Raw genomic sequence first — 25,483 nt, 5'->3', positions numbered from 1 at the left:
AACCCTGCATGGAGGGAAGCGTGGATAATTCCTGTATTGTGACTATTAAAGGGAAATGTAATGGCCTTGCAGCATGAATCTGGATCTCAGACTGCTGTAAACTGGATTAGCAGCACAGATGATAGCAAAACTGAACAGAATAAATATCAGGACAAATGGGAAGAAAGTCTGGTCTGGTCTTAAAATACATTGTCAGGGCCTGTTTTCCTTATGTTTACACTATGTGAAGGAAAATCTATTATGTTTTTATTGCTGACACACACCTTGTCTAATCATTTTAAATGGTAATCTTATTTGAATACCCTTGGTCAGCTAAAACACCCAATTGTTTCTAATTATCTGAAAATTAAACCTATGCTAAGTGTTTACCAATAGTTTACTGCCTTTTTCACAACTAATCTGATTATCCATTCTCACAACTAACACTAATAACTTAAATGATTTGCCAATAAAGCAAAATGACTAAGGGAAAAAAAAATCAAAACATGTATCCCAGTAGCTACTCCTAATTAATGTTTCTCTGAATTATGTTACCAAAGGGAAAAAAATCAATGGATGCTGTGACAGTTGTTGTCTATGCCAGTTCAGAAATACCAGCGTTTGCTCCCTTCAGAATAAGAACATGCAGACAGAAAATATGCATCATTTGTAGATAAGTAAATTCTTTTAATAAAATAGCATTTTTCCCCTGTCCAGCATGCCCCCCGTTGTGCTCGATTATAGGACATTGATGCAGCCCAGTTGCTGTCACAGAGCCCCACAGTTTTCTGGGCTGGCACAACAATTTTCCCTCTCAGATATCCTCCTGGTAGGCAGCAAACCAGTCTAACAGGTCAAAATCTATCTGGTGTTTGCCAGGATCTGAACAAACAACTGTTTTACTGATTCTCTGAAGCCAGAATTCTCACTGTGTTGATGAGCCACGGTGCTCAGAAGCCAGAGCTGATGCAATAAGCCCATCACTTTTACCAGCTCTGAATAACAAGGAACCTCTGTAGGAAAAGCATTCATTTAATCAAGCTGAGGACACAGGAAACATGCAAAAATTCGAAGTCGTCAAACTGTAACTAATATCCTGTAATATTATTTGTTGAATTTCTATTAACGTCAATTGAGAAGTCAATTTAGTTTTATAATTGATTTTCTGCCCTTACTCTTTCAAGTTAACCACGTAAAAAACGGAGCCAAATATAAATGGAACTGAGTAAGCGGCAGGAGGGAATGACTTGCAAAGAAAAAGATGAAAGCTGGAATTTTCAAAGGAGCAAGAGGGAGCTGAATACCCAGCTACCCTCAAATCTCAATGGGCTTGGGTGCACAGCTCCTGCAGGACCCCTCCAAAAACCCAGGCTGGAAAAAAAAATGAAGTATTGATGACATGGCAAAGGTAGAGGAATGGATTGGCAGGCTCGGTGTCATTAGGGGATGTGAACAGTGAAAGTAAAGAAGAGGGATTGTTTCCAGTGGGGAGATGCTGAGGGTACTAACGAGCAATGCTTACGGGGCATGTCTTGTCCTGAATGTGGATCTTAAAAAATACTGAGAGCAAAACCAATCACCATCAATGGCAAGCCACAGGTTTAGGAGGTAGGACAGAAATGGCAGTCAGTAATTTACAGAAAAGGCAGCAAAAGAAAGAAATATTCCTTGAGTAGTTAAAGTAAGAAATTACCATGGGACTAATTAAGATTTGGGCAAGATAACAGGTTGATTCTGAGTATTCTCACAAATGAAGAAAATGACAAAACTAATTTGACCGTTCAAGTAATCTTCCACACAAAGTAGTAGTGAAGGTGCTATCCCAGTACATGGATCAAGACTGGATCTGCCCTGGGGACCCAACTTTCTAACCACAGGCATATATGAATCTACAGTTTCTGGGGTTTTAAATGAATAAAGCCCACTGTGATTCAGCAATGCTTTACTGAGTATCTTCATTTACAGCTCCTCTCTTCCCACTGAGTGGATGCTATACTTCCAAAGACATTATTCTACTTCCTACTGCTCTATTAGTAACTAGTGCTTTCACTGATGACAGATGAAGCTTTTAAAATTGTTTTTTACATTAAGCCAGCCACTACCTCCTGTAAGGCTATTGCAACTGGTTTGTGCTCAGCATCAGCCAACATTTCCACAGTGGAAGCATAAGGAAAGGCAGGTGCCTACAACAGATGTGTTCAGGAGTGGGAGTTGGACTTGTATTTCTGAGATCATCTCTTTATGCTCATGAAACTTATTTTTATGCCTGTGGTTATAAATCCCTTAACTGGTTTCCATAGTTGGGAGAATTTGGAATGTAACCATGGGATAGAAATGGGCGTAACAGCAAATGTTCCCTATTCTGGGAAACTGAAACCCACTTCTGACACCACCCCGACTACAAATAAAGATTTATGGATCCAAGGAGGACAATGATTATGGGTGCCCACTGTGGCCATAAATAATAGGAGAGGAAACAAGTCCTAAGAAATGGAGGCAGCAGTGGTGCATGGAGGTAGAAGGTCAGAAGCCTGAGGAACTCTATGTACCTTCAAGATCAGGTGCAGATCAGTTTGGCTATTAAGTTTTACAGAATAGGTTGTTTGTTCAGATTCTTTGTTGATAACTGTAGGCAATGGAGGGTGTAATTCTGGCATATGCATCCTTTGGAACTGCTGATAGGAATAGAACTAATTTCTGGATGAAAATAATAATGGGGTGCCAGCTCAGGTGGCACATTAATAACCTACAGCAGTAGGATGTCATACACAGACAGTCGGTTTCCTTGTGGGTATAACTGCACTGTCCCAGCCTACTTTATCATATTAAATCTCACCATTTCCATTATTTTTTTCCATCAAGTATGAAAAAGTTGAGCGAGAGCCATGGATCTATAGGCCAGATTATATAAACCATGACAGAAACAAAACATTCTGAAGCAATGAGAAGTCCATAAAATGTTAAGGCAGGAATATATCAAAGTTTTCTCAAATTTTAAAAATTGTAACAGCCATCATCTTGATTCTATGGGGGAATTCCTGGCACTATTGACTACTGCATTTTTTAAATATTTCTTTTAGCCAAAGCTATTTTTTCACCATGACCACTTGTCACTATTTAAAGCTAACATAAAAAGTGAGGGACAAAAACATACACAAAGGATGCACCCAGCCTTTGCTTCAGACAATCGCACGACTGACAAAGCACAGAAAGCTTGTTCTAGAAGAGAAGGGTATTAAATAAAATAAAGCTGCAAGGTTATGAAACTAAGTTCCAGCGTAAGTGCTGTTAACATATCACACATTATTATATGCTATTAGACCCTCTTTGTGATGGAATTTAAGAGCTGTCCATTGATCCAGACTTTCATATGCATCATAATTGTACAGCACAGAAGCTGTAACCCATTACAGGGCCCTTTAAGCTGTTCAATTTATCAAGCAGCTTTTATAATGCATCCTACATTAAATAGCTGGCTGCATTATTTTTAACTGGCTATTCATAAGGAAACATACAACCTCAAAATAAGGTAAATACAAAGGCAGCAACCGTATTTGACTATTTTTAAGAGAGCAATGAACCGTTATATTGTTCACACCAGTGTGGATGTTTTGTAACAATTTAACAAGCCATTTACAATAACACAAGCAGTCTTTTGAAATGAAAATGCATTTGCATAAATCTTCTTTTTCAGATGCATCCAGGTTCTGAAACCTTGCCTGCCTCCACACAGAAACATTACTTCTAAAAAAGCGATTGTTAACAAAGATTAATAAAAATAAAACAACAAATATAAAAAATACAGCAGTTACCAACTTTTTTTGACAAAGCTATACAAAAAAGTCCAAGTCACAGCTATGCCTAAGGAGCAGTGCCAAAAAAAGTTCCAAAAAGCCTCAACCAGCATAATTCTCATGCTTGATCTGAATAAATTATCTCTTGGGCTAGAAAGACAACTCTGTGCAAGCCTCACTCTTCAGTCCAGCCTTCCCACTGCAGGTCCTCGGCCAAACTTACGTGCCAAACCCAGAGAGGTTGGGGAGTTTTCTCTGGAGGTATCCAAAAGCTGTCTGAGGACACAATTCTGAGGAATGTGCTCTGGGGAATCCTGCTTGAAAAGAAAGGAGTACATGACCTCCAGGGGTCCCTTCCAACCTTGCCCATTCTGTGTTCAGGTACCAGCTGTGATGAAGGCTTTGGTAATCCACACAGTGACTCCCAGCGTCTACAGGAGTCCACAAATTCTCTTCCAGTTGGCATTTCCAAACTGTAACAACTCCAACTTGTATTGACAAAGAAAGTCACTGCAAACCTGAGAGCTCACTGTATCACTGGGTGACACTTTTAATCCGGTCAGTTGTGGCAGTATCACTCTCCCCCCGCAGATTCCAGGGAATAATAACTCAATTGTCGCAAGTCCTGAGTGCGGCACATCACCATTGATCCATGAGGAAAATGCTCGCTGGAATGGAGACAGCTGTTCTCACTCACTACACACGCAACCTCCTATAATTAACTAATTTCAGACCCCTTGGAATTTGCTGCTAGAAATGCCAACAGCTGAGGCAAGCGAGGGGGCCACTCCAATCCACAACGGGGGCTGCGACAGCCGTCCACCGCCAGAGAGCTAACGAAATAGATTTGAGGTAATTATTTCAGGGACTTGTAGCACCACTCGCATATTAACTCTTTTTAAGAATGCTTTGATGAATTCAATTGAAGTCAATTAATCACATTTCCAAGTCAGATGAATACAAAGTCGAGACGCCGCAGGAAGTGTGTGTTATTCCATCACTGAATATGTAACAGAGATGACAGGATTTCAGTTCCCAGATCGTTTAGCTGGGTCTTTGAGCAATCAAGTGATGATGTCTGACTGAACAGGCTATTGTCCCTGGAACAAACATGAAATCTCTGAAGAAAAATGCAAGTCAACCTAATTTCCTTGTGGGTTTTTGTTGGGTTTTTTTTGTTTTTTTTTTTTAAATTAGCAAGCTTCAAACTGTTATTTAAATGGCTTTAAAGGCTTGATATTTAAGTTACGTGGATCTTACTTAGTGACAAAGAACAAAACATTATAAGCCAAAAAATAGCCCTCAACCACAGGGAAAACAATTTTGAATTTCCTTCTCACAATAGAAAAAGTGAGAATAATAGGGAAGATTTAAATCAGTAACTATGCTTTTCTTGAATCCAGTATGGAGACAAAACCTCAAAGCAACCTTGAGGCATTATATATCTGACAGCTTCATTTCTGACCATTAGATGAAATATTAAAATTTACCTTTGTGTAGCTGTGTTAAATAGTACCATAATCAAGATGCAAGTAAGTAATTCAGTTGAAAAACACACATAAAAGAATTGTGGGAGCATCTGAAATTATAAAAGACCACAAAAGTGTTTAAAAGCAAAAGGGAAATGCAGCCAAAAAAGGTAGAACAAATACAGTGTTTTAGAAGAAAAACAGTATTGAAGAAAATACTTTCCATTGACAAAGCAGTCGCCACCTTTATGACTCATTGATTTCAACACGATTCAAGATCATTTACCATCCTGAAAGTGGAAAATTCACATGGGAAGAATATTGCTACAAGATAAAACCAAGTAATACCCTCGAAAATATCCAGAGTACAATGACATATTGACAAAAGGTACAACGGATAATCTAAAAGGCCTTTTTATATTCAGCTGATAAGAGTTAGTTATTCTGCTATCAGGATGAATTTATTATCAACACTGTAAAACATGAGCAGAACACCAAAGTGACTGGGAAAGAATTCTCACCTGACCAAAAACTTAGGTAAATATTTCAAATCAAAGAGCTCCTCAGGCAGAGATGAGGCTGAAATTGTGATTGTTCATTTCTTACAAACTAGAATTTGTCAAGTTTCATAAATCCTCTTTATCTCCAGCAAGACAAACATGACCAGACCTACAGGAAGATTTCCTGGAATGGTCTTTGGCAACTGCCTCATGCGAGCGCAAACTATTGTGGTATGAAATGTAAATGTGCTTGAAAAAGAGCAGCCAGGATGCACAGTTTTGCTTTTTCATTGCAATATGATGTGATCTTTCAAATTTTTTGAAATTTGGAGTCCACCTATTTGTAGCTGTCTTAAGTGAGCACCTTTCCTAGTGGTGACTCAGGAGGTGGAAGGTTCATTAATCACCCTGGTGATGGCCTCACTCCCAGCCACCACGATTCCCTCAATCCCTGCCCACACGCACCGATGACACACCAGTGGCCCAGCAGAGTCATTCTGCACTGACAGCAAGCCCAGCACTTGCCTTGGAGATGTGGAGCATGTGCAGCCTGGGAGGGACTGTGTTGTGTGGTTCTCTCTCAAAACCCAGCACAAACAGCCTGAGTAGCTGTAAACTCATCAAAGGGAAGGTTTTATCTGCCCATAAAACTTCAAGCTGTTTATTGCCTGGTATCTGGACAGAACTATTGAAACACATGCTCCATCGGCACACACTCATCTCAGTTTCACAACAAAGCACTGCAGAACAGCTTGTGGAAACATATTGTTCAGTTAATTGCATTGGCATGCAGATGCCCTCACATTTATGAATTAACATCCACCATGGCAAAGGGATGTACAAGGAGACACAGGGACTGTGGCATGTGGCCCTGCCCCTGCCAAGAGATGTGCTGCCTGATGGAGGGCAGCCCACGAGCTCTGGGCTTCCCTTTCCTGCTTCTGTGGGCTACGGAGGCTTCACCCTTGTCAAAAAAAGAAGCCTTCAGGCAAAAAGTCTGTGTGTCTTAAGGATATGAGGGTGCTTAAAGCTTCAAGAAGTCCTTCATAACCAACTGACTGCCATCAAGGCCCCTGAGAAACCCCCAATGGCCTCAAGGATCTCTGCATTATTCCACTGTGTGTGAAAATGAAGAAAATCTATGTCTGAAAAAGTCAATGGCAAAGAAACAGCCCAACCACAGTGGGACTCTGAAAGGTATCCAAGCATTTGTATGGGTTGCAAGAATGTTATACTTCATCAAAGCCAAGCTGCTCAGGAGGAGGTGAACACAGGAAATGAAACACAAGATTTTATTTGACACGTTCTTACCGAGTATATTGACACGCTACACAAAATATTATGGAAGGAGATTACCTGTATCAGCACTAGTATAAATACCTGTCCAATAGCCACTCAACTTTTGGTAATGGCCCTGTTAACATGGGGGCAATGAATATATGTTTGTCACTTAAATACATCAAGCAAGTCTATTAAAAAACCCCTCCGAGATTAAATATGGCACCTATTTCAACAGTGATCAGGGAGAAACAATAGATCTGAAATCATGCGGTTTGAGGCCAAAGGCTTTTCCTAATACAGAATTTGCAACTTCTTTCCATCTTGTACACTTTGGAAAACAGAGCACTTCGCAGTGGCTTGAATCCCTGCATAATTCACAAAGTTTTGAGTATTTTATGACATGACAAATTGTTCAGGCACCTTGCTGTCATACCCTTCTGCTGCTGTTGCCTCAAATCTTCCCCTGAGGTTTTGAGGAGGAGGAGACACTGGACAGAAATAGTGTGTGTTGGGAGAGGAGAGCTGTCATTCCCTCAGGACTGAGACCTGTCCAGAGGAGTGTCACCCCCAGGGTTTACCAGCAGGTTGTCATGGCAGTTATGCACCACTGACAGAGGTCTCCCCTGCAAACATTTCCTAAGGCAGACAGCCCTTACTGAGGCTGGAATACTGTCCCTTCACCCACTCTGCTTGTGTGGGCCCTCTCCCACAGCAGACCAAGGGGAAGGATGTGTTGAATCAACTGTCACAGTAATAACTATGTGTTTCACTAACCAACTTCCTACAGCTCAGTCTCTGTAGAGACATAAATATCTCCAGATTCAACCATGCTGGCAGGATCCATTAAGCCTGACATCCCTCAGAAAATAATTTACTTTCCTAGAAAATAACTAGGCCATGGAGCAGTTGAAGGACAGGTGAAGACTGATGAGTGAGGAACACTGCCAGGGACACAGGCAGGAGAGCCTACCTGTGGACACGGGCTCCACTGTCCCCAGTCAGACACTGCACACTCACTGGGACAGTACAAGCTACACTTCTGCACTGTCTCTGGGACTTCAGCCTGACTACACAGGGCGCTGGGCACAGTCTCCATGCCATGGTCCTCAGCAGTGCTCACACACCTACACAGAAAACACATATTTTAATTAGAGTATCACAGACAACATGGATATCAACAAGTTTTCTCAAGCCTGTTCAGGACACAGACATGACAATAGCTACAAGCAGCATGGCTGGTCTAAAAGTAGAATTAACATGGTAATGCAAATGGAAATCAGCTATGTGCATAACGTGCTTTTGTTACTTCATACAGAGGGATTTTAACTTTGATTGGCTGACAAAGGAGCAAACAGAAAATGACAACCAGCAAGAACAAATCTTAGTGCTCCTGCTAGTAACATCTGAACGTTTGGAAATAACTCAGCATTTCCCTGTGCCTGAGGAATGAATATTCAGTAATAATGAACGCCACTGTGGTGCATGCAGTGCTATTACTTGGGGAAAATGTTAGCAAATCAAAATATGGAGGCTTTGCACCTCAGGGAGCTTTATGTATACATGGCATTTAGGTTGAAGAATACTAATTTAAACATCATGCCGTGCTCCTGAAAAACCAAGGCTGCATCTCTGAAATGCTTTTCCTGTAAACCATGGCACATAAACACGTTTCTTTTAGTTTGAAATACACTGGACTCAGCAACACACTCACTGTCAGATGGCCAGATACTGAAGCTTTATGCAAGAACATATCAGCTCTTTTTGTCTTCACGCACCTGACTTTCCTCGTTTGTATTCCTTCTCCACAGTGGAGGGAATTTTGCTCGCTGTTGATTTTGCATGGAGACCACGGTTCTACTTCCCAGGAATACTGATTGCACTCGCTGTAGCATGGGACTGCTTCATGCACCTGCCAGGAGAAAGAACCAAACTTTTCAGTTGAACTGTCCAGGTTAGCATGTCTGCAGAAACGCCTCAGCCAAACCCACAAAAAGGCTCACTGAAAAATATCCTGGCTTACACTCCTCATGCTAAGGCTGTTGTAATGGCTTTAAGTTCATTTATTCATTATTGACTTGCCAAGGGATTTTTAAGTATATAATGAACAGCAGCATGCATGCAGCATCTTAGGAAGCAGGATAAATAACAGCTATTTCCTGCAGCCAGAAGAGGAACTCCATTACAATTTCATTTGCTCTGCCTGCTCTCAGTATAATCTATCACGTGTCATTCACCAGGACCATATGTACCACATGCTTTTGTGCTTCAGAAAGTACAAACTTAAAATCAGCACTCATTTACCTTTGCTTCTAACACATTCTTATAAGCCATTTACCATAAAATAATGAAATTTCATGCATCCTACAAATTTCATTTTTATACACAAAAACGGTAAACGCTTTTTTGCCTGCAGGTGACTTATCTCTAACATATCTCCTAATCAAACATGACAGTGTATTCACCTGAACTATGGTATCTACATAGAGAGTAAAATACAGCCAAAAGCTTGATAAAAGGTGCCAGATACCCAGGCTGTTAAAAGCAGCACACTGAGATATAGCACTTCAGCAGATTTCTAGGTTTAAATAAATGAATGCATCAACAGTTCTATTACAGTGATGAATAAAAGTTATTTATTTTGAATCTGGTTTGTCTGCAGAAGCTGATTTGAAGATACAGTATTCTCTGTTGCTTTGCATGAAGCAAAATGTGCTGCCCTGGAAAAATACAGTGCACTTAAAATTTCTTCTTCCACGCACCAAAATGTCCTCAGCCTTGCTGCTTTGGAGCCATTTCATTCTCACCATTAGAATAACTATAAACCAATAGCCTTCCTCCCAACAACCCCCCAGAAAGATTCAGCCACATGTTTAATAATTTATCGCTTCATTTAAAAATAGCAGATTATGACTAGACATGTTGTGGCCACAAGAATAAAGAAAACTTCTTTGTAACATTTTGGAGGTGGGAAGACAAGAAAATTGAGATTCCAGTCTGAAAACAAAATAGGTGTCCCATCAGAAAATCACCTTCATTTCAAATGGAAAGAAGACAACTTGCAAAGGATAACTCCTCAGGAACAGAAAATGTCAGAAACTAATTTTAACTGTGGGTCTGCCTATACATAGTGCATAGGTTTAGCAGAGAAGGAAGAATAACAGATGCTGAAAAGTGGAAAATATGTAAAGGTGAAAAGACAGGAAAGAGGGAAATCAACGTCTGAACTGGTGAGGGCAAGGACAGTATGAACTAGTACGAGCATCACGTTTCACACAGAGGAGGGGAAAAGGAGGGGAACGAAGTGGGCAAAGGCAGCCATACCATTAGCACCATTTTCCCTGAATATTATTAAGCACAAATTACAAACCTGGATGTGACTTTGAGCAACCTGAACTAGCAGAAGGTGTCCCTGCCCATGATAGGGGGGTCAGAAACGAGATGATATTTAAGGTCCATGTGAGCTGAAACCACTCTCTGGTTCTATGAGGACTGTGCCCCGAGGCACTGGCACTTGGCCTAACTCCGGAACATACAGGTGTCTGTGGATTGCACAAAGTGCACACAGAGCCAAGCTTCCCACACTGAGCAAGCAGCACCACAAGCACTGCTAATTAGCTGAGCAGCCAGGCTCGTTATCATTAACTGGTGTGCATGGGAGCACAGAGAGGAGCACTCACCAAGCCTGGGCTCAGCACCAGCCAGCGGGGTGCCCATGGGTGTGGATACAATAATGCTGCTAGCAAGAATTTTCTTGCTTCTTTCTAAGCCCATGGGATACTTTTCTCTCTCACAAAGAGATTAGCAGAAGTTCTACAAACTAGGAACACCTGTGACCTTGTAGAACTATGTTTATGGTACAGTAGAAAAATATTTTGACAATGGATGTTTAAGATTTCTAGCCAATCCATCCAGGGGGTGGCTGATCCTTTGTCTGATTAGACTATGAAGAAAAAGTCTATAAAAGAGTTTGTAAAATAACAAAATATATCAATCTTGCTGCACAATTCCTGCCCATTGGACCTCCTCTCCTCCCTATGGCTGCGGGATACAGTAATACAAGGGTGCTGGGACACAGCAGAAGCCACCATCCTGCCCACCAGCCTGTCACCTCAAGAGAGTCACTGACTCCCTCAGCCACATCCCTGCACACACTGAGGACAGCAGCAATCCCTCCTGAGGAACTGCAAAGCCTTTGTGGTCCCACAGACATCCATCCAGGAGATGGATGTAGAGACAGGGAGTATTTATTAGTTTCCCTGCTCCACAGGGTGAAGGAAACACTACAGGCTGCCTACGTTGCCTGACAAAACACCCTGCTGCCCACAGGAGACAATTAGTGAGGGAAACAGGTGCTTGAGGCATGATCAGTTTTTTCCTCATCACAGAGGGAGTGAGCCAAGAGCCAAGAGCCAAACTTGGACAAAACTGGCTGCCAGGGGCCCGCCCAGGGAGGAGGTGCCTCGCAGGGCAGTGCCAAGGATGGCAAAACTTAGTAAATAAGTTTATTAAGAGCTGGGTGGCCTGCTCCTGCTGTTTAGACTTCTGGAGAGGAAGCTGAGGCTGGGAGCAGGTGGGAGGTGATGGTGCCGTGCTGCCTCCCTCCCTCCACAGGCACAGTGGGGCAGCTGGGGCAGTCCAGCACAAACGGCAGCTTTGGGGATTTAAGATTCTTTTCCTTGCTCTATAAAATAACTCTTCCTCAGGGTTAGAGGATACCACTGTGAATCCTGCAGGTTCACAGCACTGCCAGCCTCTCAGCACTTGCCCTGCTGCCCGAAGCCAGGATGAGGCCAAGAGCTTGGGAATCCCATCTCATTGTCTCAGTGACCTCTGATTGCTCTGCCTTAACATCTGTTAAACCTCAGATCTCTCCGAACCAGCAAAGCCCACCTGTGGATAGCAGCAAAGGCTTAACATCAGGCATTTACTGTAAATGTGTTTTAGTGGTCAAAACCTCCTGTGGCAAGTACCTGCTGCAGTAACTGTGTAGGAAAACCAGACAGAGTTGGGCAGGCATGGGATGCCATGTGAGTGAAAATCTATCTGAGGAATCCTGTGAGCCAAAACAGAAATCCCACAGGCACTGACACAAATACACATAACGTGAAGTGACACTTCAAATGTGCCCATTCAAGAGCAGGAAGGATCACAATAACAAAGCCATTAACAGAGCACTTCTAGCCTGCTGTGTCAAACCAGTTCGATCAGCTCTCTTCCTCCTCCAACAGAGACAAGACAGACAGACATCCCACTTTGTGCTGGAGGAGAGAGGACACATAGCACCGGCTGCATTTCCCTGTGGTACCTCAGATCCCTGGTGATCGGCTGCTGATCTGTGCAGCACTTCCTCTTTGGTCAGGATCCCCAGCTTACACTCACCACCAAAAAACCGAATTATAACTGTCACAAATGACCTGTTTTCCTAAGTGATTGTGCTGACACCACAGCACATCGTTCCTGTGAACAAGTTCTTCCCTCTGCCCTGTGTCAGTGCTGAGCAATGCCATCTCTGGTAGCACCTCTGGGACACTGGGGAGATGTAAATAACCACCTGCATCACCAGGAGGGACACACTTCTGCAGAACAAGTTACAACAGGCACCAGTGCATGCCATTAAGCTTTTAGGTGGAAGTCTCAAGGAGATGTAAGATTTCCATGGCTGGCACTCCGTGGGAACGAGTTCACAAAGCTGTGAATACAATTTGTAACTCCATCTTTGCATTTAAAAACCACAGTGATGTGGCATGTGATCCTTTCCTCCACAGGACTATGTTTTCCTCCCATTTCTCTCTCCTGGCTTGCCATAATTTGTTTTCAATCAGCTCCAATTCCTCTTTTTTTTTTTTTGAATTTGGAAAAAAACCTACAACAAACCTTAAAGCCTTCCGTACCTGTTTTTGCTAGGAGCTGAGGTCAAAGAGGTGTGCTCTTGATTTTGCATTTTCAAAGGATTTTGACTAAGCGTTGCTGTTCTGTGGGTCCCACAAAACAGAGGACCCTAGGTTCACTTCTCTCTTCCTGGGTCCATGGGGACACCCCTGTCCTGCCCCTGAACAGACACTGGGACGGGGTGTGGTGTTCTCACCACCTCACTCCTCACCAACCCAGGGACCCAAAGTGCCCAAGCCTGGAGGGGGTTGGGATGTGCTCCCATGGATCCCTGGCTCTAACACAGAGTACATCCAACCTTCCAATTACACACAGTCTACGTCTCCTGATCCACATCAAGTTTGCCATCCACTACCTCTGCTGCAGATACACAAGTCCATTGTCCAGCTATGCCACTTCTCTCCCCAAGCACAAAAACAACAGTTCCTTTGAAAATAACCTTCTTAATGCTCACCCCTCCCCAAGATTATGCAAACTCACTATGGACAGTGCATTTACAAACCCCTTCACACTGAGGTCCCCAACACATGTATGGAGCTGTAGTACCACAGTCCATGTCCTGAAGGACAAAAATAAAATTAATTCCATGTAATAGGCACAGGAACCCTTTGTTCTGCATGGCTCAGCAGGGAGAAAGATGATGGAAACTGCAGATACTTGGCCTGTGAGGAGTTGCAGAGATCAGTGCCCAGGGTGACCAGTTTGGCGTCATGCCTTACTGCCTCAAGAAATAAACACAGTCTTCTGGCATTTTAGCAAATTAACTGCTTTCCTCAATTTTTATTCATATTTATGTGCTGGGTTTTGGGCTCAATGAACCAAGGGCTGAAACAACACCTGACTGAAGCCAAGGGGAGTTTTGCTGCTGCCTTTCACAGGATTACTGTATCACTCTTTGTAGTCAGAATTAACTTGGAACACATCTTTAACACCTGAATCATCCCAAAATCAAGTTAATGGGCACAGTTCTAAATAAATAAAAAGGAAGAAGGACAAAAGCTACTTTTTAAGAGACAGACTGCTAAAGCTTGCCCTCATAAAAGAACCCAGTTCCCATTCACTCAAAAGCAAACCCTGAGCCCCTGCTAAAGCATATTGATGTGGACAGTTACTTCAACAAGATATATAAACGTTAATCTATTTATTTTCTCTTTTAATAGCTGATACTTGCATTTTAATGAAAAATCCAAATATCTAACCACCAAAGAGCTTTGGAGGGATTTACAATATTCTCTAACTTACTTATTTAAATGTAGGTCAGGAATAATAGTGACCTTGCAAAGGACTTACAGAAACAAATGCACTTGCTCAGCTGATGTGATTCATTAAAAGAAATTCATACCTATCCTTCAGGTGGCCTGTCTGATGAGCACCTGCAGAATAAACTAGAACGAGGTTCAGCGCTTCTGAAAATCATAGTGACTTCATATTTCAGTGAACATCAAGATTTATTGTCCCTCAAGGTAAATATTGACTCTGGTTTTCCCTCAGTCGATATTTTAGCTTTCATGACAGTAAATCTTGGTGTTCACTCCAACTAAGTCAATATCTGCTTATTATATTAGAACAACCAAACTGATCACTGTAGCAGTTGCCTGAGACCCTGAGGACTACCTCTGTGCTATTCATTTCTAATACAAATGGGCTAAATTCATTGCTAACATAGGTTCATTTCACATGGCTGCCCTTATATCAAGGTTACATTAGACCTAATACATTGAAACAGCCAGAACCGAAGAAATAACAACCCATTTTTAAACTATGGAGACCACCATGAGTAACACTAAAGGCAGAAAAGATTTCATACAGGAAAGACAGCTGACTTGCTCTGTTTTTCAAAGAGACTTGCTGGCAAAGGTTAAAACCACTCCCATTGAGACTGGACAGCAATTTGCTCACTTTTAATACTTTCTGCATAACCACTTGTACGTTCTCTGCATATCCAGGCTGCAAGAGGAGGCAGCAGTGGGATGCCACCATGCAAAAGGGACCTCTCCTCCTCTTAGAGCTTATGGCCACCAGCTGGTGACATGCAGGCCACAGCCAGCACCTCTCTTGCAACCAGCCTGACATGAATGGACCCAAACTATGGTGGGAAATACATCTCAAAAAATGTCCATTCATTGTAATAATCGACAAATTTGACTTCTACGTTGACTCCACCTTGTTCACCTAAATCTCTTTTTTTGGTTGAAAGATGCCCATATATTAGCTGAATAACTTTTGTAATGTTCCAATAATGCTTTCACATTCTGTTTAATCCAAACCAGATAATTTCTAAGAGTGAATTTCTTCTATTTAATTCTTTTGAACGGAATTAAAAATGGAGTACTTGCTTTGTTAATTACTTAAGTGCGTGATTGATTTGGCAGATCTAAGCACACACTTAAAAGCTTTACTGAATTAACTGTATAACTGAAGGACAAGTACTTGCAGATTAACAAACACTACATCACAGAAATTATCTCATTGAAATTTCAATATTAAATAGTTCTCCTTAAAATAAAATTGATTTTATTTCATCCTAGTTTATATACTGATCATGATTGCCAGAAATATGCTAACTGCTCACCACTATTAAACCTGGTTGAACAGTTAATTTTCAAGCAATTTAGATTTTGCAAAACAGCAGCTTCACTGATGAGTACTTTTCTTTAGGTATTTGGATGCTGCAAATAGCCACCAAAACTAAAAAAAAAAAAAATTGCTCAAAATGACTTAGAGGACAAAAGTTTGAGCAGATCTTTATGTGGCAAGACTTCTAAATTATTGGAATTCCTGAATTTTGTATGCCTGTAGCAGATCCCTGCACAAATACTTGTGAAGCGAATTCAGCAGTTTTAGTTTTCATTTACACCCAAATCAAAGGAGTTTGTGTTTCTTATCTCCTTTGTGGTGTGGAGAAAAGAAAATCAATTAGAGCTTTGCTAAGGGTCTGAAAAGCCTTCACTGGCGTGGAACCAAAAAAACCTGAAACTGTCTAAAACTTTGTATCTGGCAAAAGGATGGGATCCATTTTATTTTAAATACAGAGCCAGGGCAGTAATTGCAACAGCACAGACACAGAGTTTCACCAGTTCCCAGGGCCTGCCCTGTGGGCAGTATGGAAGCCCCTACAGAAACAGACCCCCTCACCATTACACCACTACTTCAAAAACTGCTGAAAAATTATTTTCTCTGAAAAGAGTGAAAACACTTATCAAGCCTCTGAAGTTTCCTCTGCTCTTGATAATCTATTTATAGCCCAATCCTCAAAACTGCTCAACTTTAATCCTAATTTACACATGATACAACTGAGGATGAAGAGCTGAGTGATTTATTAGAGGGTGGCAAGGGAGCCCTCAGGGAGTAGGGGATTCAATCTGGAAATGCCCAATTTCTTGCACTAACTGGATGATATCTCAGCTTAAAATCAGGTCCTGGAAAGTTCAGATAAAGACATTTCAGGATGAATCCATCAAAAAAAGCAGCACTGTAAAATTCTGCCTGCAAAATGAGGAAAAGAGGAGAAATTAGGAAAGCAGCAGGGTGTTTCTTGCTATTGAGACATCTGGATGCTCCACTTTCCCTCACCATGGCCTTTAGCTGCATCTACTTTTTTGCTGGTCTCTACAAAATGCTTCTAGTAAATTCCTTACCTTCTTTTAATGGATAACTAAATATTCAAAGTCAGACACTGATTTATTTCAAATTCTTAAGTGCAATGAGTGGAAAATGCCTTGTTTAAAAAGTTAATTGAGGCGACTGTCGAACCCCAGTCACTACAGCTCACTCTGATAGAACTACCATGCTGCTCAGCAAGGTTTATTAATTCATATTTACGAGTGGTAAGTGGTTTTATTTTCTGTGAGATTGGTGCACGCACTAGAAACACCAAGTTGTAACATGGTAAAGCATGAGTGCTCTCTCTCAGAGATTAAAAAAACAAGTTGGCATCATTCAACATGATTAAATAAGGAAAAAATATGCAGCTCCTGGCCCCAAACCTGCCTTTCTGGTTTTACTCGTGGTTTCACTGTCACTACAACCTCTGAGGAGCAGGACATAGCACAAAGTATAACCTTGCACATACTGGGTATTTATTTCTACCTGAAATAATCAGGCAAGACAATTTAGCCTCAGAGTTATACAAAAAAATGGAAGCATTAAAGTGGGAATGGGGGCTGAGAATACAGTCACAAACGGCCAGTTCCTGTGCCTCTGCTTTTTATTTTACACTTTAATTAAGTTTCATCCCTATCAAGAAAATATTGAATCCAGGTAAGATACTAACAAATGCCATCTTACTGTGTTGTCAAATATGGGGGTTTAAAACCAGGCAGAAACTCATTAGTGAGAGTCTCAGTGCATTTTCACAGATTTCAGGAGTTGTAGGTGCTGCTGCCTCCCTGTCACAAAGCTAGGCAAGCACAGAAAATTTAAGTAGATATAAACAAATCAATATCCCTTGTTTCTGAAACAGCACATTTTGCTGCAGCTGAAGTTTCAGGGGTAACAAACAAATGTGGCACCTCTCTGGATAAACCTGTTATAATAATGTTGGATCCAGTTTTAAAGTGAGGAAGAGGAAAAAAAACCTGATTGATGAAGAAAACATCGAAGCCCCTTTTTACTGGATGAGAACAACAAGATGAAGACAGATTGCAACACCAACCTGAGCCTTCGTAGATGTCCATGTTAGCAGGGCATGACAAGCAGAAAGGAAAGAAAATTATATATTCATTAGTTTGGCTGCTGTATGATAATATTGCAAAAAAAAAAAAAATCTGCTTAAAATAAAATTGCCACAATGTAATGTTGCATTCAATCCTTCGATTTCCCCATCTTTAAAAAAAAAATTACCTCAAGCAGAAATCAGGCATTTCTTTGTGAGTGAATGAAAAGCACTACTATGCTGAAGAACAAAGCAGAGTTCATTCAGCTCCATCCAGCAATCCTCTGGAGCTCATCACTGTGTCTCACAATCAAAGTTTAGGATAATAAAAAAAGTTTTAAAAAATCTATGAAAATCTATGAACCTGAAATCTGGTAAGACACCCCCCAATTACAGACTATCGGTCATAACAGACCGGAAAGGCTTTCAAACGTTTCAATCTTAATTGGGTGGCTCTGTCATCAGTGAAGCCTGCAGCTGCCATCTCCCACTCCTCTCATCTGACTGAAACACCCAACGAAGCCCCCACAGAGGTGTGCCAGGAGCCACCCCAGCCTGGGGACACGGGGCTCTGGAGCCTGTCACCGCCACCACCGTGCTTCCCTGCCCAGCCAGCCGGTGCTCCCAGACCCAATCATGGCACTCCAGCAGGTCAGAAACCTGCCCCGGCGGGATGTGAGCAAGTAATTACTCGATCCAGAAGCCAAGTCATCTGTCACATGAAATGAAATAAACGCCGTCACTAAACACAAACAGTCCCACAGAAGCACTTTCTTTGTAGGTATCTGGACAATAGGCAATTTAAAGAAAAGACCATCAGAGCTTCCTGCTAAGTTAAAAATGATGCCTCGGAGACAAATCTCAGCCCCAGCCTTTCTTTTAGGAGATTTTAAATCATTTCAAGGTCTAAGAGCTTCAAATTGATATTCTATCAGTTTATTTTCATGTCTTAAGCAAGAATGAATTAACACGGCAAGAGCAGTCACGTCTGTCCTTACCATAGCATGATCTTGAACTGACAATTTTTCCACATGAGATTTAAAACCAGTTAACTGACAAGAACAATTTGATTGATAGCACTATAGACAAGAGATAGAAGAGACTGTGAAGTGTCAGGCAGTTGAAAGTTATGTTTTTTGAAAGACTATTCTATGAGGCTACACCAAAGGCTGGGAAGCAGAGAGAACTGCAAACTGCTCCTGAGGCTTCCCGCAGTCACAGCAAGAAACAGTCCAGTTTATGTTCCTGCAAGAGCAGGAATAGAAATGCAAACCAGCCCATAACCTGATTGTTTTGTTAGGATGAGACTGTGGCTCTCCCCCAGCCTGCTCAGCAGCAGGTCTCATTCCTCCTCAGCAGCTTCCAGACAGAAACGGATGCTCGCAGGCAGAGTGGGACGGGGGCTGATGGATGAGTGATAGATCCCATAGCTTCAGAGCTCGGAGAGATCACCCACAGCCTGATTAGCAACTGGAGCTGGAAGAATTTTCCTAGAAGAGCAAGATACTGCAGAAGGCAGGGTACGTGACAGCCTGTTGCACGGCCTGTTTGTGGGAGCTGTCTGGCTGCCAGGCCAGGCAGACGTTAGTACCGCGTTTAGACGCGGCATTAACTCCCCTGATTTTCTCCGTGTAATTACAGGTGAGGCAAAGGCAGATCCGTGATTTTCTCCGTGTAATTACAGGTGAGGCAAAGGCAGATCCCCCGGCAGCGCCGCACAGAGCCCAGCCTCAGGACCAGGCACACAAACCCACAGATGTGAAGGCAGCTATAACCACACCACTGCACACTTAAAAATCCTGCAATTGTTACAATCTGACAGTTTTTATTGCTATTTCTTGAAGGTGGATCCAGACAGAAAAGATTTAAGCCCACAAGAGCCGAGCTTTCTTCCCCAAATGTATATGTCCAAGGAAAGTGATGTGCTGCAGAGAGAAACCATGCTTCTACCTGAAAGAACATCCATATTTAATAAACTAAAGGCTCCCTTGAGCCAGAAGTTAAATTCTACCTAACCTACTTCAAACATCAGAGTGCACATACACTGTCCCCAAGCCAAAAGATAAGAGGGAAGTGCTTGCAAGCCACTACCTTATGGGGTAGCTGATGTCCCTGTAGTTCAGGGTATCTTCCTTCTATGTTTCTGTTCCTTTCTTTCAGGGAATATGTATTTTCAGATTCCTACATTTCTATCACTGACCTGTAGTTTGAGGTTAAATGCTTGACATGGACCTGCACAAATCCCCGCAAATCAATGCAAAGGCTTCTCCTGAATTCCTCTGGGACATGCTGTAGCAAGCAAGAAACATCTGAACATTTATAGGTGCTTCACTAAAATTTAGGGGGAAAAAAAGTGTTGATCATGGTGAATTTTTGCTGCAGTATGTATTTATTTAAAATGGACACCAATACTGCCTATATACTTCTGATTAATGAGAAGCTATACAAAAAGCAAATAGAAGGTTTTTTGAATAAATCTGACCGGGAACACATCCCTAGGGGTGTTTGGGGTGGGGGGGGGGGGTTGGACTAGGTAATATTTAAGGTCCCCTATAACCCAAAACATGCTATTATTCTGTGAGGGAACAATAGAATAATTCTTCATGCTGCCCATGCTCTGCAAACATCAGCATCTAGTACATAACTATATTTTCTTGGTTTTAAGGAGTTTATGAGTATCTGACTACTGGAACCCTACCAGAACACTGAACTCCTCATTTGATCATGTACCAGAGGGTACTGTGCCCTGTAATAAGCACCACCAGTGCACCAAGTCCTGCTCTGTACCACCATTCAGGATGGGTATGTCAGGGCACGAGTGATTCAGCAGTTCTCACACCTCTACCATTCCCTGGAGCACCACCTTCACGCATCCATGATTCTGAAAACAATGGAGTGGAAAAGGCTGTTTCCCAAAAGAGTAAGTAAAAGGAGGAAATAGAAAGCAAATGCTTATGGACACTACACAACCCAGCTGTGCTTTGCAGTGTGTCGTACACATGAACCACTCTACATGAAACCTTTTAGAGAATTAAATAATGCAACACAGCAAACAGCATGGGATATAAATTAGAGGACACAGTAATTTAAAGATCATGCATATGGTCTAAAAGAAAGACAGCCCATAGTAGAAGAGAAAGTAAGGAAAATTAACAAGGCAGAGACAAGAAACTGATGTTGAATAGCAGATCTGAAAGGAACTGAAGAGTCAAAGAATGAGGGGAAACACCATTATCTATCAAAGGAGCCACGCAGAGAAAGCCCAACACTAAAAAAAAGTCAATTTACTATAGAGGGAATGGCAGGAAATGCAAGATCACCAACAGGGTGAAGACAAAGAAAGATGAGAGAAACTTTTTATGATAGACACTGTCTCAGAAAGTCTGGCCAACAAGGAGGGCAAACTTGAACAGACACTTGAAGTAACTTTTGTGTCAATGGGGTTATCCAGGAATGACAGGGACAAGAAGCCCAGCATCCTTCAGATGAGATGCAATGCAAGAGAGCTGGAGGAAGAAACGAGGAAAACAGTGACTTGCTCAGCAGTCATACAAACTTTTATTCTTGGGAAAATATTTTCCTACAGCCATCATCTATAAGCAGCAGAAAATAACAAGGAGATGAGTAGCAGGCAGCATGTATTTGTCAAGAACAAACTGTGTGAAATCATTCTGATGTTCTTCAGTAACAGGATAAGAGATGCTGTGGATAGGGATGAAATGGCAGGTATTATGTCGACCTTAGTAAGCCTTTCACACACCTTAAGGCTAAGGAAATATGGTTTGGATTAATCTAATACTCTGCAGTACAGTGCTGGAAAATCACATTCTGAATAGTAAAGAGTAAAACTGGCAAGAAACCACACACAGGGCTCTGCAGAGCTTTATGTTTTGCATCCAGTCATATTCCTTGTTTTCATTAATTTGGGGCTGATGGACTGAAAATGATTCTTACTGACTCTGTGGATGTTGCCAAGGTGAGAGAGACAGTGAGAAAACTGGCAGACAAGAAGAGAATTTAAGACGTGCTTTATGAATTGGTGACATGGAATGAAAAAATAGGTTGAAAGAGAGGTAAAGAACTGTAGTGAGCAGAGACTGACCAGAGAACAGTGAGAACACAAGATGAGAAACAAACAGTCCCTCAGTGGTACCACTGTCCTGGATCCAGAAATTGCACAGAACCATGAAGAGAATGCGATTCAATGGTATAGTAAAATGATGAGACAAATGCAGAATTTGTAAAACACTGAGGTACCACTTCAGCTGTGGCACAGATTCATCTCGGGAAGCACATCCAGATTTAGGCACCTAACTTCATGAGAAAGCCAAAGGATTTGAATCAACTGGGGAACAACTGATGACAGTAACACTATAAAGACCAGAATCAAATTGCCAAGGTGAGTGGTGGCATTTCCTCTGTTGCTTTACAGGCAAACATTTAAAACACCAATATAATTAGTTACCGTCTATATGATGGCAGGTCTGTCAACAAAGCATGGTATCACTGTCAGATAAAACAGCAATGCTGAACCATAAAAAGAAATAACTCTGCTATATCACACCAGGTGCAGAGTAGCAAAAAGACACCTGAGAGAGCTTTAAAGAGATCTTCAGCAGCTTGAAACCATCTATCTGCAGCATCACTGAGCTCCGTGCTGGCTTATTCAATGCTGCCTTGAATAAATCACAGATTGCCTGACTCCGTTTTGGAAACCAGGGGCTCTCTTATACCTCATAGAGGAACAGTGGGGAGGAATTGCCATTCTATTAAATATTAACAACACAGTTGTTGTAACACTGACTACAGTCCTAGCTCCTCATTGTAAAAGTAACATTGATAATGACAGAGCAGTTAAAGGAAATCCAGGAAAACAATTCGAAGTCTGAAACACTTGCCTAAAAGTAACAAAATGAAGAAACCCACTTTGGTTCAGATGAGAGATGGGAAAGAGGAGATTCAATTATTTTTGAGAATATACAGAGAGAATTTCTCTTAGAAGACCTCTTTTTAAGCTAGCAGGTAAAGATGTATGTTCCCAAGGCTGAGAGCTGTAGTTAGACAATTTCAACTAAAATTATAAAAAAAAGGGAACTTTTTAAGTATGAAGGAAATTAACTACTGGATCAGTTTATCCAGGGTTATTCCTCCTCCAGCCAAAGAGTGTGCCTTTCCACAAACCTCCCCAGCTAGGCAAGCATTTGACTGCAGACAAGGAGCTTATCCTGTACAGGAGGTCAAAGCAGACCCCCATCATCATCATCATCGTCACCATCATCATCATGTACCTCTGGTCTTAGGATCTCTAAATGAGGAACTCCAGAGAAGACTCCTAAATCATGTATTAATCATCCAGTGAGCACCACATTTATTAAGCCACACTACGTACTTTAAATATAAATTGCACATTGAAGTTGGAGGGATTCTTGCGTGGATTTCACGTACATTTTGAGAGGCCCTCAAAAAACCACAGTTCTACATTATAGATCAGAGGCACACTGGAGTTCAGCCAGTTCATGTATCATCCCATAAATGTTGATCCCCCAAAGATGAGAATATTTTATTTACTGCATCAGCTCTAGCTACTAAATTTTAAGCAAGACAGGAGCTGGAATTCAGCAGAATGTAATTTTTAGCTAGGTCACAATGGCACCAATGGCATCAGGATGGAGCAGGAAAACAAAACAAAGCAATTATTTAAATAAAGCAAACACTCCCCTTCCTGCATCTATTCATCAATGAATTCTGCCATTTCTCAACTGTAACTCTGGGGTGCGTAAAATAGATGGAATACTTGGAAATGCAAGTTGGAGTCTCCTGTCTCTGGATAGAGGCTTCCAGATCTTTGGTTTGCTTCTGAGACAGCTGCTCCTGCTGTTTTTTATTAATAAGACCTCTTGCTTAGCAATGCATCTCTGACCTTCCTGCAGGTCAGTGCATAGTACCTGACACATGGGCAAATATATGCATGTATGCACGGATATCACTAGGAATAAACAGGAGCTGATTGACAGGAAAGTGAAAAGAAGGCAAACAGAGAGAGAACAGCTGGCAAAGAAGGGCAAATATTCATTGTGCAGAAGTGCATTTCAGGGGAAACAAGAAAAAGAGGAGAAATATGGTAATAAGGAATACTGGCAGTGACACAGTGAAGGATAAAGGCAAAAAGAAGACAAAGGAGAACACTAGAAGAGGCTCACTGTTTTATGAAGGCTTGACAAAGTATAACACAAAGCAAAGTATGTCTGAGGCAGGACAGAGGTGCACAGAGAAGCAACAACAAAGTTATCTGCAACAGGGAATACATGGAACCCTGCTGGGCTTGACTTGGGTCGTCTTTTTGTGGTTTGGCAAATCCTGTAACAGCTTCTGATCATGTGAGACACAAGCAATAGACAGAAGAGTTGGAAAAGCAGCAATGTTTAAAAGGCTAATGCCTGTATATCTACTGACAGTTTGATAGTGACCTCAGTGCCATCATTTGCTCTACTGGCAACACTTGTGTGGTTATTTTCAGCTTAATTTACAAAGCCACCTTTGGAAACCTTTGCTTCCAGCAAGCGATGCAGGTGTACGAATCAAACTCCATTCGGTTTGTACCAAAGCCTCTCCCACAGTGCAGCTGCACACCAGTGTGTGTGTCCAGACACACAAATTTCAGAGAATCATGGAATCACTGAATATGAGGTTGGATGGGACCTCAGGGATCATCTGGTCCAACTTTTCATGGCAAAAGCACAGTCTAGACAAGGTAGCCCAGCATCATAAAAGCGTCCAGCACTGGGGAAACCACCACCTCCCTGGATTATTCCAATGGATTGTTCTCTCTGTGAAAAAATTTCCTTGTGTCCAGCTGGAAGAAGTAATGGTTTTTTTACCTGTTGCCTATTCCACACAACTTCTTGCAAAAAGGGAGCCTCCATCTTCTTTGTAGCTTTAAATACTGGGACATGGAACAAGCCACATTTCACTGCCTTCTCATTTAGACTTAGACATGAACACCACAGCAAGGAAAGTAACTGCTCACTCAAAGAGCCATTTAAAAATACTTGAGCATAGCAGTAAATTCCTCTCAGTGTTTATTATTTGGACATCAGACAGTTTGCAAATTACATTTTTAATTGCCAAATGCTGACAAGTCTAGCCTATGAAGGACCAGCATAGAGCACACTGCTTCAGATATAGCCTGGTAGAGATCACTGAAAAATCCACTGCATTTGGAATAAGTAATAGTTTAGGTTGGATTTTTGGTTGGTTTGGGGTTTTTTTTCAGATTATCTAATAGAACAATTGAGCTGCCTTCTGTTACCTTCTATCATATAAAAAAAAATATCCGAGAAGGAAAAGCGGCAAACAAATTCCTTCTTTTGCACCATGGAAATGAAAAAAAAAAGTAATCAACTGTTATTTGTGCTTATGCATGTTCAGACATGGAAATATTTTTCTTAATAAAAACAAAAGACATTACAATTTTGAGGAAAACAGAAACCTGAGGCAGCATTTTTCCCTTCTAAATACAATGAAAGATGCTTCTCAAGGACAATGCCTGACAGAAAAACTCAGGCAACTGCTGGACACCAACAAAACCAAACCGTATTTCTCATTGTGATGGTCAGCAAAACAGGATATTCAAAATAAACAATCTAAACCACAAAATTTATGCCTCTCTGTTCCTGCCTGGCTTCCTCAAGCACTGGACAGAGGTCTCTGGAGCAGGATGTGCTGTTAAACACAAGGAATGTGAGCAGGTAGCTGTGGTGCACTGCCAGCCAGAGGGCCCTTTGTAAATATCTCTGACATGAGATTCCCCACACAAAAGGAAAAAGGATTTATTTTCCTCACTCATCCAAACAAAACGATTATGCCTGCACCTGAGCACTGCAGAGTGAAACCAAAGCAACTAAAGGAAAATGCCTA

At 41.6% G+C, this 25,483-nt stretch overlaps 1 protein-coding gene across 7 annotated transcripts in view; it reads right to left on the bottom strand.

The window, feature by feature from the left end:
- Nucleotides 1-25,483, bottom strand: part of THSD7B (thrombospondin type 1 domain containing 7B) — a 299,484-nt gene that overhangs the window by 24,283 nt on the left and 249,718 nt on the right. For 6 of the 7 annotated variants that reach the window (XM_032114787.1, XM_032114784.1, XM_032114790.1 and 3 more), the window contains exons 17-19: nt 17,567-17,572; nt 8,799-8,932; nt 7,994-8,147 (exon numbers count right to left, since the gene is read on the bottom strand). In XM_032114787.1, the coding sequence (XP_031970678.1) occupies nt 7,994-8,147; nt 8,799-8,932; nt 17,567-17,572 (294 nt within the window). The remainder of the gene's footprint in view (nt 1-7,993; nt 8,148-8,798; nt 8,933-17,566; nt 17,573-25,483) is intronic. The other variant, XM_032114789.1, reaches the window with a different exon arrangement.

This window comes from Corvus moneduloides, chromosome 7 (assembly GCF_009650955.1).
Source record: "Corvus moneduloides isolate bCorMon1 chromosome 7, bCorMon1.pri, whole genome shotgun sequence".
Lineage (NCBI taxonomy): Eukaryota > Metazoa > Chordata > Aves > Passeriformes > Corvidae > Corvus > Corvus moneduloides.
The sequence above is the reverse complement of the archived record's forward strand: the minus strand, read 5'-3'. Positions and strand labels throughout refer to the sequence as shown.